General features: G+C 45.4%; 1 protein-coding gene across 4 annotated transcripts in view; it reads left to right on the top strand.

Annotated features, from left to right (window-relative positions):
- Positions 1–12783, top strand: part of SLC4A8 (solute carrier family 4 member 8) — a 536451-nt gene that overhangs the window by 449566 nt on the left and 74102 nt on the right. For all 4 annotated transcript variants that reach the window (XM_033936812.1, XM_033936813.1, XM_033936815.1 and 1 more), the window contains one exon: positions 2876–3049. In XM_033936812.1, the coding sequence (XP_033792703.1) occupies positions 2876–3049 (174 nt within the window). The remainder of the gene's footprint in view (positions 1–2875; positions 3050–12783) is intronic.

Below are 12783 nucleotides of genomic sequence, written 5' to 3'. Positions count from 1 at the left end.
TCTGATAGGACCTGAGTCTTTCCCAATAGATATAGAAATGCAGTGAGCCAACATTTCTGCCCTGTCTCCGCAAGCTCGGTCCCCGCAAACTATCTGATCCCATCCACACAAGCCTCAGTTATGATTTTATACTGAATGTATTTTATTAAAGTATAAAAAGAAACAATATTCTGTACAATTGTCATTTTATAAATACAAATAATACAGAGCAAGGATCAACAAAAACCCTGTCTCCCCTCCCCTTCACATATATCCCCTCTACTATCAAGAAAACTGAATAAGCCAAATTATTACAGAATGCTACACCGAAATATCATGCTCACAGAATACCGCGGTCACACATAGCAGGAATAGGGTAAGGGGAGTTCAACTAGGGCGACTGCCCCCCTGGTCAGAGAGAGCCCTAAGCCACTGCCTGGACTTTGCAGCCCTCAGTTATGTCTAACACCAGCTCTAGCAGGATATATATTTCAAATCTGATATATTCTAATCACAAAATAGAAATAAAATTATTTGTTTCTACCTTTTGTTGTCTCTGGTTTCTGCTTTCATCTTCTTTTCACTCTCTTCCTTCCAGCGTCTGCCCTCTCTGTCTCTTCATTCCAGCATCTGCCCCTTCTATCTACTGTCTGACCTCTCCCCCTTCCATATGGTATTTGTCTTCTTTCTATGCCCCTCTCCCCTTTCCATCCAGCCTATGCCCCACTCTCCTTTTTACACAATTCATTCCAGCTTCACTGCTCTCTTCATTTTTATCTCTCCTACACCAGATCTAGCATCTTTGTCCCTCTCAATTTCTCTGTTGACCCCCCTTCCTATCTTATTCCTGTCTCTCCCCTTCCCCTCCTCTAATCTCCCTGCCAGCTGTTTCCTTCCTTTTTTCTTCTCCCTTCCCTGCTCCCCCTGTCCAGCTGTAACTCTCTTCCCTTTCCTTTCCCTCCTCCCCTCCCTGCAGCATCTCTCCTTCTCCCTCCCTCCAGGTCCAGTAGCAGCTGTCCCTTTTTTCCCTTGCCCAGCAGCTTCCAAAATTCCTTTCCCTCCTCCCCTCCCAGCAGCATCTCTCCTTATCCCTCTCCAGGTCCAGTAGCAGCTGTCACTTTTTTTCCTTGTCCAGCAGCTTCCCAGACTCCTTTCCCTCCTCCCCTCCCAGCAGCATCTCTCCTTATCCCAATCCAGGTCCAGTAGCAGCTGTCCCTTTTTCTCCTTGCCCAGCAGCTTCCCAGACTCCTTTCCCTCCTCCCCTCCCAGCAGCATCTCTCCTTCTCCCTCTCCAGGTCCAGTAGCAGCTGTTCCTTTTTTTTTTTCACCATGCCCAGCAGCTTTCTCCCCTCCCAGCAACTCTCCTTACTTGCCAGTGCTGCGATTCAGTAAGGCAGCCTCGGGTCCTTTGTTGGATTGCACCGCCTCTGAGGAAAGCGGAAGTTGCATCATCAGAGGCGGCCCTACTCAGCAAAAGCGCCAAGGCTTCCTTCCTGAATCGCTGCGCTTGTAAGTAAGGAGAGCCGCTGGGAGGAGAGAAAGCACACTGTCTGAGGCTCCCCATTATCTCTCCGGCCCTGCGCGAACTACAGCTCATCGATCTTGCCGGTCCTATGCGGACCGGCAGGAAATTGAAGATGTTGATTTCGCGGTCCTGCACAGACCGGCAGGAATTTTCTGCGGACCGGTTCTATTATAATTATTGTAATTCAACCCTACTTCCCAAATTGTGTGTAGTCAGTATATGTGTCCTATGCTAAAAGTCTACTAACCTAGTATAGTACTGTAAAATATTTTAACACCAATTTTTATTTGTGTTTTAAAAGCTTTCTTTTATTAAGGCTTTACACTGCTTAGAAATTTGAATTAGCGGTATAAAAAATGTTTTAATAAACTTGAAACTTGACCTATTTGGTATTAAAATGAGGTCATTAATATTTAAATGAGCCCTTTGATCAATGCCCTAACATCACTAAGGCATGCACTAAATTTAGCAATGACTGCTAAGGACCTGAAATTACTGACAGAGGAGGGGCCTTAGGTTCCTTAGCCAATCAGGGCCTTAGGCTCCTCCCAGTATATCCCAGGATACACCGAAAAGGGGCCTAAGGCCTTGATTGGCACAGGCGCCTATGGCCCCTCCCTGGGAAGAGGCCTAAGGTACCTAAGGAAACAATGGGGGAGAGAAATGCTGGACCCCATAGGGGTTCGGAAGAAGGGAGGGGAAGAGATACTAGATGCCGTAGGGAGGACTATGGAATGGTAAGAAATGGTTTGGGGTGAGGCTGAGAGTGGAGCTTGGTCACTCCCAAATAAAAAGACATTCCACTGCTCCTGAAGACTGATACACAGGGAAATGTAGAAACACAGCACTCTTCCCTAGGTCCTAGAACAAAATTAATTGTTAAAGAACAAAATTAATTTTTTTTTTATTTTTTTTTTATTTATTCAATTTTTCTATACCGTTCTCCCAGGGCAATTCAGAACGGTGTACATGAATTTATTCAGGTACTCAAGCATTTTTCCCTGTCTGTCCCGGCGGGCTCACAATCTATCTAATGTACCTGGGGCAATGGGGGGATTAAGTGACTTGCCCAGGGTCACAAGGAGCAGCGTGGGTTTGAACCCACAACCCCAGGGTGCTGAGGCTGTAGCTTTAACCACTGCGCCACACACTCCCCTAATAGTAGAGTCAGGATTAAGACTGATGTACATGGAGATATAGCAACTTTCCCAATGTTAAGGACAGTACTTAGATTTAGACTGTTGAGAATAATGGACTTTCCTAATGTATAGATTTGTGCTAGTACCTTAATGTAAACTGTAGTGGGATGTACTGCCTTACACTACTGTTTGTGGGTTTCATCTGTTCTGCATGTTAAATTGTGTCTTGCAGTTCTTTGACAGACTGACACTCTTTGGGATGCCAGCAAAACACCAACCTGACTTAATCTACTTGCGGCATGTGCCATTGCGGAAAGTACATCTCTTCACCATCATCCAGTTGACATGTCTGGTCTTGCTGTGGGTCATTAAAGCATCTCCCGCAGCTATCGTCTTTCCCATGATGGTAAAACTTTTTTATTTAGAAATATTGAGACAGTGGTCATCCTGTGTGTCAGTCACTTTAAAGCAATGCTACCATATAGGATAATATCCAAGAAAATGAAGTTGATCAATAAATTAGATTTGCAATTTTTCTACTGCATTATAATTTTATTTTTTTAAAAGGCACTTTATTTTTTGGCCATATAGTTCCTTTTTTCTTCTTCCAGCTCAGTTGGAACCAGTGATAGTATCCTTGTGCCATGATCCTTTATTCACCCATACCAATGGATTTTCCCCTCTTTTTTAGACCTTCCTCCCATTGTTTCTAGTCTAGTCATTGTAGTAACAGTTCTGACTCTTTCTGAGATTTTCACTGGAGGAGCACTGAGAACGCTTACTTATAGAGAGCAAATCTAGAGCTGGGGTATCCCCATTTAAGTGCTCAGATGTATCAAAGGAATCTATAATAGAATCTAGGCACCCAGATTCTATTATAGAATATCAGTGTAACCTTATATTTATGTGCCCAAAGATACATCAGCCACAGACTTGTCATAACTTCAGTTGTGTAAATGTGGCACGAAATTCTGTAAACTGTGCAGATAAGTGTACTCCCCCCCCCCCCCCCCACTTGCATTTATGCATACCCCTTATGGAATAGTACTTGGGTACCTTGCTGGCACTTTATTGGGTAAATGCACACTTGCATGCATAAGTGCTAGTATTCTGTTCATTAATGAATGCAAGGGGGCGCAAATGCAGTTTCCAATTATAGAATGCCCCTTTTAGTGACCATGACTTTTTTTCTCCACTGTTGCAACATGTTCTGCCCCAGCCAACCCAGAAGTAAAAGTGTGTTCATTAATTGAAACATGGACCTTCCCTGTGGAAGTTTATACCAATGCCACAGAGCCACCAGGCTAGCCCCTAAAGCATTTTCTTACATCACTAGTTCAGCAACATGCAAGCAGATAACACTGGAGTGGTCAGCAAGTGAACCCATTTCTGATATTTGGACAGAATGAAAGTTTCTAGAGGGAATGAAAAAAAAAACAACTATGAAAATTGTACTATTACTCCTTGATGGTTCAATAAACTAAGGTGTGGTAAGATTAGGTGACATGCTTAGGGGCACATAGATAGGACACTCTGATAAGTCCTGAGTTTCTCTTGCTTTCTTTTCCAGTTTGCCAGTTTCTAAACTAAACTAAACCTTAAATTTATAGACCTGGTCATCTAAAAAAAAAAAAATGAATCATAAGGCCCAAATTTTCTCCCAGCTCTATTTCCAGTGCAATAGGTGAGACATTCTAGACAAGTGGATTATCTCCCAATGGCTGCATGCCATATGCAGAAGGAATCCATACCAGTTTTTTCTGTGACTCTCCACTGGGAGCTCTAGAACTACCTGTAGTTCTTCCCTTCTGCGTGCGTGACTGAAGGAGTGTTTCTGTTGTGCTCTTCCTTTTTTCTGATGATGGATGCCAGCCTTCGGGGCTGGGGAGCCCGTTGCAATCATCATCCCATTCAGGGTATTGGACCCCCTTCTCAGAAGAAATAATCGAGCAACTGGTTGGAGCTGAGAGCCATTCATTTGGCTCTGGTGCAATTGCAGAAGACTCTGAAGGGCTAAGCAGTCAGGGTCTTCTCCAACAATACGACAGCAGTTGTCTATGTCAATCGCCAAGAAGGTACAAAGAATGCATCTCTTACTCTGGAAGCCCGCCTGCTCTTTCATTGGAAGGAGCATCACCTCCAGGCATTCTCAGCAGTGCATGTGGCAGGAGTTGACAATGTTCAAGCAGACTTTCTCAGCAGACAGACTTTGTATCTGGACGAGTGGGTGCTGTTCTCAGCAACGTTTCAAGCCATCGTATGGCACTTGGATCGGCCTCACATCGTTCACACGGCCACGGCAAAAAAACAGGAAGGCAGATCACTTCTTCAGTTAAAGAGCCAAGCCAGGAAGTGAGGGTCTCGACGCTCTAGCTCAGCCGTGGCTGCAGGGAGACCTTCTGTATATTTTTGCTCCCTGGCTGAGTTGTTTGGCAGATCGCAGTTCATCAGGGCCGGTTCATTCTGGTGGCTCCAAACTGACCTCGCAGATCTGATGCGTCTGCATCGGGGTCACAGTCTGTGGTTCCATGCACATCCAGACAGTGTTATGCAGGGTCCGGTCTGCATGGAAGATCAGAATCGCTTTGCTCTTATACCATAGCTATTGAGTGCACAGCCTTAGTGTGCAAAGAGTATTCTGATGTAGTCATTGTTACTCTGCTCAAGTCTAAGAAGTCAACTACTGTATCTGCCTACGCTAAGGCTTGGAAGACTTTCCAACAGTGGTGTGACTACAAGAAGGTATACTGCTCTGATTTCAGTGGTTCTCACCTTCCTCCAAGCAGGTCTTGATAAAGGCCTTACTGGAGGGTCCCTTCAGGTCCAAATTGCTGGGCTCTCTTGTTTCTGAGCCCGGGGTCATTCTTCCTCCCTTGCAGCTCATTCTGACATCACCAGATTTCTGAAGGGTGCTCTTTGTATTAGACCTCCTATCAAGCCTCCATTCCCTTCTTGGGACCTGAACTTGGTTCTGTCTGGCTTTACCAAGGCTCCTTTTGAGCTTTCCTCTTGAACTTGACGCTCAAAACTGTTTTTTTCTGGTTGACATTACTTCCACGAGACGTGTCTTGGAACTCCAGGCGCTTTCTTGTCAAGAGCCCTTCTTGCAGATCTCAGATACCAGGATTTCCTTGTGCACAGTCCCCTCCTTTCTGCCAAAGGTAGTTTCGGCTTTCCATGTTAATCAGGAGGTGCATTTACCTGTTTTTCGGCCTTCTGGCTTAAAGATGCAGGATTGCCTCTTGAGAAAACTATGCAGGGTTCTTCTGCACTATCTGGAGGTTACTAATGAGTTTTGTCTCTCTGACCATCTGTTTGTGCTGACTCATTCTTCTAAGTGGGGCACTCCTGCTTCCAAGGCCACTATTTCTAGAATGATCTAAAAGACCATTTCGTCAGCCTACATTCTTTCCGGGAAATAGTCTTCCATCTTTGTAAAGGCACATTCTACCAGTAGTGTGGCTTCTTCATAGGCCGAAGTCTCTCCAGAGGAGATTTACAGGGCAGCGACATGGTCCACTTTGCACACGGTCGCTAAATTTTACCAAGTGGATGTGGTGGCAAGACAGGACTCTGCCTTTGGCTCCTTGGTCTTGAGGGTTGGCACAGTCAGCCCACCCTAGATCTTTGGGACTGCTTTTGTATGTCCCACTTGTCTATAATGTCTCACCTATTGCACTAGAAAAGAGATTATGTTCTTACCTTGGTAATATCTTTCCAGATAGGTAAGACATTTTAGACTCCTGCCTGTCCCTTCTGCTCCTGCCTACTGTCTCATTCTGTTTATGCTTCTCCAAGTTGTTCTTGGATGTCAGTCAGCCCTTCAGGGTTTTGAATAATTCTATATATATGTTTTGTGCTTGCATGGGTCTGTCCTGAGCTCCTTTGATACTTTTGTTAGCTGTTCTGGAGTTGATGTTCTGATGTTCCTTTGTTGAACAGGACAGTTGATTTTTGGGAATGTTCCCATTGGGGTCCCTACTTCACGTACTTTCCTTGGAGCTCTTTGTGCTTGGGTACTAACTAGAGGTGTTATCCCAGGACAAGCAGGCATATATTCTCACTGATGGGTGGCGTCACCATGGAGCCCCGGTACGGACCACTTTAAGAACTTGGAAAGTTCTCAGCTGCCTGCACATGCGCAAGTGCCTTCACGCCCGACGTAGGCGCGTGGTCCCTCAGTTTTCTAGTTTCCGCGGAGCTAGTCAGTTGCTTTTCAGTCGTGTGCGTCGATATTTTACTGCCTTCCCGCTCACGCGGCTTTATTTTATTCTTTTTTCTTCATACTTTGTTCCTTTAATCTTTTCTTTTCCATTTAAAAAAAAAAATTTTTTTTGCTTTTGCGATCTCGGCCCTGCGGGACCTGTTCCAAGCCTCAACCTTCAATTTTGCTGAGGCTATTTTTCCCTCCATGTCCCGACCGTCTATGGGTTTTAAGAAGTGCGAACGGTGTACTTGCCCTATTTTGTTCATGGATCCGCATCGCTGGTGTCTCCAATCTCTAGGGCTAGACCACATGGCTGAATCCTGCACCCGTTGTTCTTCTCTTCAGAAGAGGACCCTCAGAAGCCACCAAATTCAACAAAAGTTGCTGTTTGGGTCCACTATGGAAGGTGATTTGGCATCGGTCCTGGCGTCGGAGTCCACACCGAAGTCGACTTCACATCATTCAACATCGCAGGATTCCTCTTCGGTGTCGCAGTCCGTGAGTAAGCTGGCTAAGAAGCCTTCCCCTACTCTTACAAGTCCTCAGGTCACTACTGCAGTGAACCAAATTCTGCCGACCTCGAGGCATCCTAAAAAATGCTCAGTTCCGATAGAGTGAGTGCCTTGTCATCAGCCTCCTCATCTCCGGAGCGCAGAGCGGCACCGAAGGTACCGGTGAAAAGGCAAGCGGTGCCGGTGCAGTCTCTCGAGGACACAATTGCTGCTATGCTTAAAGTCCAGTTACGAGAGCAATTACAAATTTTGCTTCCAGTGCTAGCAACACCGGCTCCTCCGGTGCCAGTTCGTTCTGAGCAAATGGTTTCGGCTTCGACCTTGGCGGCACCAACCAGGTCTGAGCCGTCCATCCTGGCATTGACGTTTGTTGAGCCTATTTTTACTGCCCCGACACCATCTTGAAAATTTCTTTGGTGCCGGCAGTATTACCTTCGGGTGCGATGTCGGATTCAGCTCGACATCGTTCCTCTCATATATCTCTTGAGATGATGTCGATCAAATCAGGCAAATCACTGCGGAAGCTCAAGCATGTCGAGCCTTCAACACCCACCTCCTAACTTCCTCCGACAAAGGACTCGGATCTTTGGGAGGACTCTGAGGAACCTATCCTGACAGAAGATGAGGCTTCTTCTGATGGTGATGTTTCTTCTAGAGAGCCTGTTTCGAAGCCTGAACAGACCTCTTTCTCAAAGTTTTTGAGGGAAATGTCAGAGGCACTTTCCATTCCTCTGGAGTCGGACTCTAAAAAATCTAAAGCATTTTTGGATGCATTAGATTTTGAGCAGCCTCCTAAAGAGTTTCTTAAGCTCCCTTGTCATGATATTCTCAGGGAGACTTATTATAAGAATCTGGAAACCCCTCTATTTGTTCCTGGGGCTCCTCGTAAACTGGACTCCCTCTACAGAGTGCTGGCTCTTCCTGGTTTTGATAAGCCTCAACTTCCTCATGAGTCACTACTCGTGGATCCGATCCGAAGCTGCAGACAAGGGAAAGCTCGAAAGACCCGTTTCAAGATTTTGAGTTTACATCCAACAGCGTCTACCATGAACTTTCAAAACTCAAAGTGAATAAAGCTATGGGACCAGACAAAATACATCCCAGGGTGCTTAGGGAATTGAGTGATGTCCTGGCGGAACCGTTATCCACGCTATTCAATCTTTCCCTAAGTAAAGGAAGAGTCCCATTGGACTGGAAAACAGCTAACGTAATTCCACTTCATAAAAAGGGATGCAGGATGGAGGCTGCAAATTACAGACCAGTGAGTCTCACATCGATAGTGTGTAAAATTATGGAAACACTAATCAAACACAAATTAGACACGATCCTGAACGATGAGAATCTACGAGATCCCCATCAACATGGATTTACAATGGGAAGGTCTTGCCAGTCCAATCTGATCAGCTTCTTTGACTGGGTAACGGAAAAGCTGAATATAGGGGATTCCCTGGACTTCGTGTACTTGGACTTCAGCAAGGCTTTCGATAGTGTTCCACACTGCAGGTTATTGAGCAAGATGAGTTTGATGGGATTAGGAGAAACGTTAACTGCATGGATAAAAGACTGGCTCAAAGGTAGACTTCAGAGAGTGGTGGTGAACGGTACTCTCTCTGAAACGTCGAAAGTGATCAGTGGAGTACTGCAGGGCTCGGTGCTGGGTCCAATCTTATTTAATATCTTTGTAAGGGACCTGACTCAGGGGCTTCAAGGGAAAATTACATTATTCACCAAGGACGCCAAACTATGCAACATAGTAGGCAATAGCACAGTGTCCGACTGTATGACACAGGACCTACTCTTACTGGAGCAGTGGTCCTCAACTTGCCAACTAAGTTTTAATGTCCAATTAATCAAAAACTCAAGAAACATGAGTATGATGTACAAAAGTTACAGTATTATAGTGGTTATTATCTGTAACTTTTGTACATCATACTCATGTTTCTTGAGTTTTTGATTAATTGGACAGTTTGTAGAAGGGATTCTTTATTTTCTTTATATTAGTTAGCTTTGAATTTCCTTTGCTTTTTGTATATCTCTCAGTTTTGTTTGATTAACTAAGTTTTAATGCCAAAAAGTGTAAGATCATGCACCTTGGCAGCAGAAATCCATGCAGAACTTACACCCTAAATGGTGAGACCTTAGGAAGAACTGCAGCATAACGGGACTTGGGAGTGATCATTAGTGAAGACATGAAGATTGCCAATCAAGTGGAGAAGGCTTCATCTAAGCTAGACAAATGATGGGTTGTATCCAAAGAAGTTTCGTCAGCTGGAAGCCCGAAGTTATAATGCCGTTGTACAGATCCATGGTAAGACCTCATCTAGAATATTGTATACAGTTCTGGAGACCACATTATCAAAAAGATGTGCGGAGAATTGAGTCGGTTCAGCGAATGGCCACCAGGATGGTCTCAGGACTCAAGGACCTCCCGTATGAGGAACGGCTGGGCTCACTTGAGGAACGTAGAGGGAGAGGTGACATGATCGAGATGTTCAAATATGTCACGGGCCGTATTGAGGTAGAAGAGGATATCTTCTTTCTTAAAGGACCTTAGACGACAAGAGGACATCCGTTGAAACTCAGGGGTGGGAGATTTCATAGTGACACCAGGAAGTATTTCTTCACCGAAAGGGTGGTCGACAATTGGAATAACCTTCCAATTCAGGTAATTGAGGCCAGCTGTGCTGGATTTTAAGAGAAAATGTTATAGGCATGTGGGATCGCTACAAGGAAGAAATTAGGGGGTGGGTTAGTAGAGTGGGCAGACTTGTTGGGCCGTGGCCCATTTCTGCCATCATCTTCTATGTTTCTATGTCTGTAGCTATGCGCCGCTTGGCTTGGCTTCGAGTATCTGAGCTGGATGTTAACCATCAAGATTGTCTCACCAATGCTCCTTGTTTGGGCGATGAACTTTTTGGTGAGTTTTTAGATACTATGACTCAAAAGTTATCAGCTCATGAAACCAGGTGGGATACTTTGATTAAAAACAAGAAAAAGTCTCCCCCTGCTCGCCCTTACAGGCTACAGTCTACTTATCAGTTTAGGTTTGTTGCTAGGCCTTTGCAACCACCTCAGTCTCAACCTCGCAGACAAAGGCAGCCTCAACAAAAGCAGCCCCGCCAACAACAACAGAAACAACCAGCTGCTCAACCTAAATCTCATCAGCCCTTTTGACCAGTTTCTTAGGAGCATAGCCAATCTCAGCATTTCTCCTCCATTACCCCAACCCCTTAGGGGGTCGTCTTAGTTGTTCATCAATCGTTGGGAACTCATTACCACTGATCATTGGGTCCTCACTATATTTCATCAGGGTTACACTCATTTTCAGACTCTTCCTCCAGAATATCCTCCAAAAGAGTCTGTTATGGACCCTGCACAGTCCTCCCTTCTTCTCCAGGAGGTGCAATCTCTTCTTCTGCTAAATGCCATCGAAACAGTTCCTCTCTATCAACAGGGAAGAGGTTTTTACTCCCGTTACTTCTTAGTCCCCAAGAAAACGGGGGGACTCAGACCCATCTTGGATCTCAGAGCTCTAAACAACTTCTTGGTCAGAGAAAATTTCAAGATGATGTCATTGGCTCTCCTGTATCCTCATCTCAATCTCAACGATTGGCTAGGCTCCCTAGACCTCAAAGAAGCCTACACGCATATTCCCATGCATCCGGCCTCTCAGAAGTACCTTCAGTTTCAGATAAATCAGTGTCATTACCAGTACAAGGTGCTTCCTTTCGGTCTGGCATCTTCTCCCAGAGTATTCACGAAATGCTTGATTGTGGTGGCCGCCTCTCTGCGTTTACACGGTCTCCAGGTTTTTCCTTACATGGACGACTGGTTGATCAAGGATATTTCATCTCAGAGGGTGGTTCAAGCAACATCTAAAACCATCTCCTTTCTTCAGCTTCTGGGATTCAAAGTAACTTCTCCAAATCACATCTCATTCCGACGCAGCGTCTTCAATTAATTGGGGCGATTCTGGACACCGCTCTTATGAGGGCATTTCTTCCACCAGATCGACTTCAGACTATCATTCGTCTCTGTCAGCAATTGCTTCCTCTTCAGACCATCTCTGCTAGTCATATGATGGTTCTTCTGGGACACCTGGCCACCACGGTCCATGTCACGCCCCTGGCAAGACTCCATCTGCGAACCCCTCAGTGGACTCTAACGTCCCAGTGGTCTCAAGTGACAGATCGTTTCTCGAAACACATATCCGTTACATCATCTCTTCTGCAGTCTCTTCGTTGGTGGATGACCTTATCCAATCTTTCCAGAGGTCTTCTTTTTCACTTGCCACCTCATCACAAGATCATCACCACTGAAGCGTCCCCTTATGCCTGGGGGCGCATATGGATGATCTGCAGACTCAGGGTCTTTGGACTGCCAGAGAGAAGAAATTCCACATCAATTTCCTGGAACTCAGGGCGATGTTTTATGCCCTCAAGGCATTTCAACATCTCCTCTGCCCTCAAGTCCTCCTCCTTTGCACGGACAATCAAGTAGCCATGTACTACATAAACAAGCAGGGAGGCATGGGTTCTCTTCTGTTGTGTCAGGAGGCTCAAAAGATTTGGTCTTGGGCGACAGCTCGCGATCTGTTCCTGAAAGCTGTCTACATTCAAGGTGAGAAGAATTCTCTAGCAGACAACCTTAGCAGAATTCTCCAACCTCACGAATGGACTCTCTACTCTGTAACTCTCCAGTCCATATTTGCTCACTGGGGCACCCCACAAGTGGACTTATTTGCAGCTCCTCACAACCACCAGTTGCCCCAGTTTTGTTCCAGACTTTACTCTCCTCTCCATCTAGCAGTGGATGCTTTTCTCCTTGGACGGGTCGGTTTCTATATGCCTTCCCTCCACTTCCTCTCATGTTGAGAACTCTAAATTTCATCAGGGTTACACTCATTTTCAGACTCTTCCTCCAGAATATCCTCCAAAAGAGTCTGTTTTGGACCCTGCACAGTCCTCCCTTCTTCTCCAGGAGGTGCAATCTCTTCTTCTGCTAAATTCTATCGAAACAGTTCCTCTCGATCAACAGGGAAGAGGTTTTTACTCCCGTTACTTCTTAGTCCCCAAGAAAACGGGGGGACTCAGACCCATCTTGGATCTCAGAGCTCTAAACAACTTCTTGGTCAGAGAAAAATTCAAGATGATGTCATTGGCTCTCCTGTATCCTCATCTCAATCTCAACGATTGGCTAGGTTCCCTAGACCTCAAAGAAGCCTACACGCATATTCCCATGCATCCAGCCTCTCAGAAGTACCTTCAGTTTCAGATAAATCAGTGTCATTACCAGTACAAGGTGCTTCCTTTCGGTCTGGCATCTTCTCCCAGAGTATTCACGAAATGCCTGATTGTGGTGGCCGTCTCTCTGCGTTTACACAGTCTCCAGGTTTTTCCTTACATGGACAACTGGTTGATC

Source organism: Geotrypetes seraphini, chromosome 3, assembly GCF_902459505.1.
Source record: "Geotrypetes seraphini chromosome 3, aGeoSer1.1, whole genome shotgun sequence".
In the NCBI taxonomy this organism is placed as follows: Eukaryota; Metazoa; Chordata; class Amphibia; order Gymnophiona; family Dermophiidae; genus Geotrypetes; species Geotrypetes seraphini.
The sequence above is the reverse complement of the archived record's forward strand: the minus strand, read 5'-3'. Positions and strand labels throughout refer to the sequence as shown.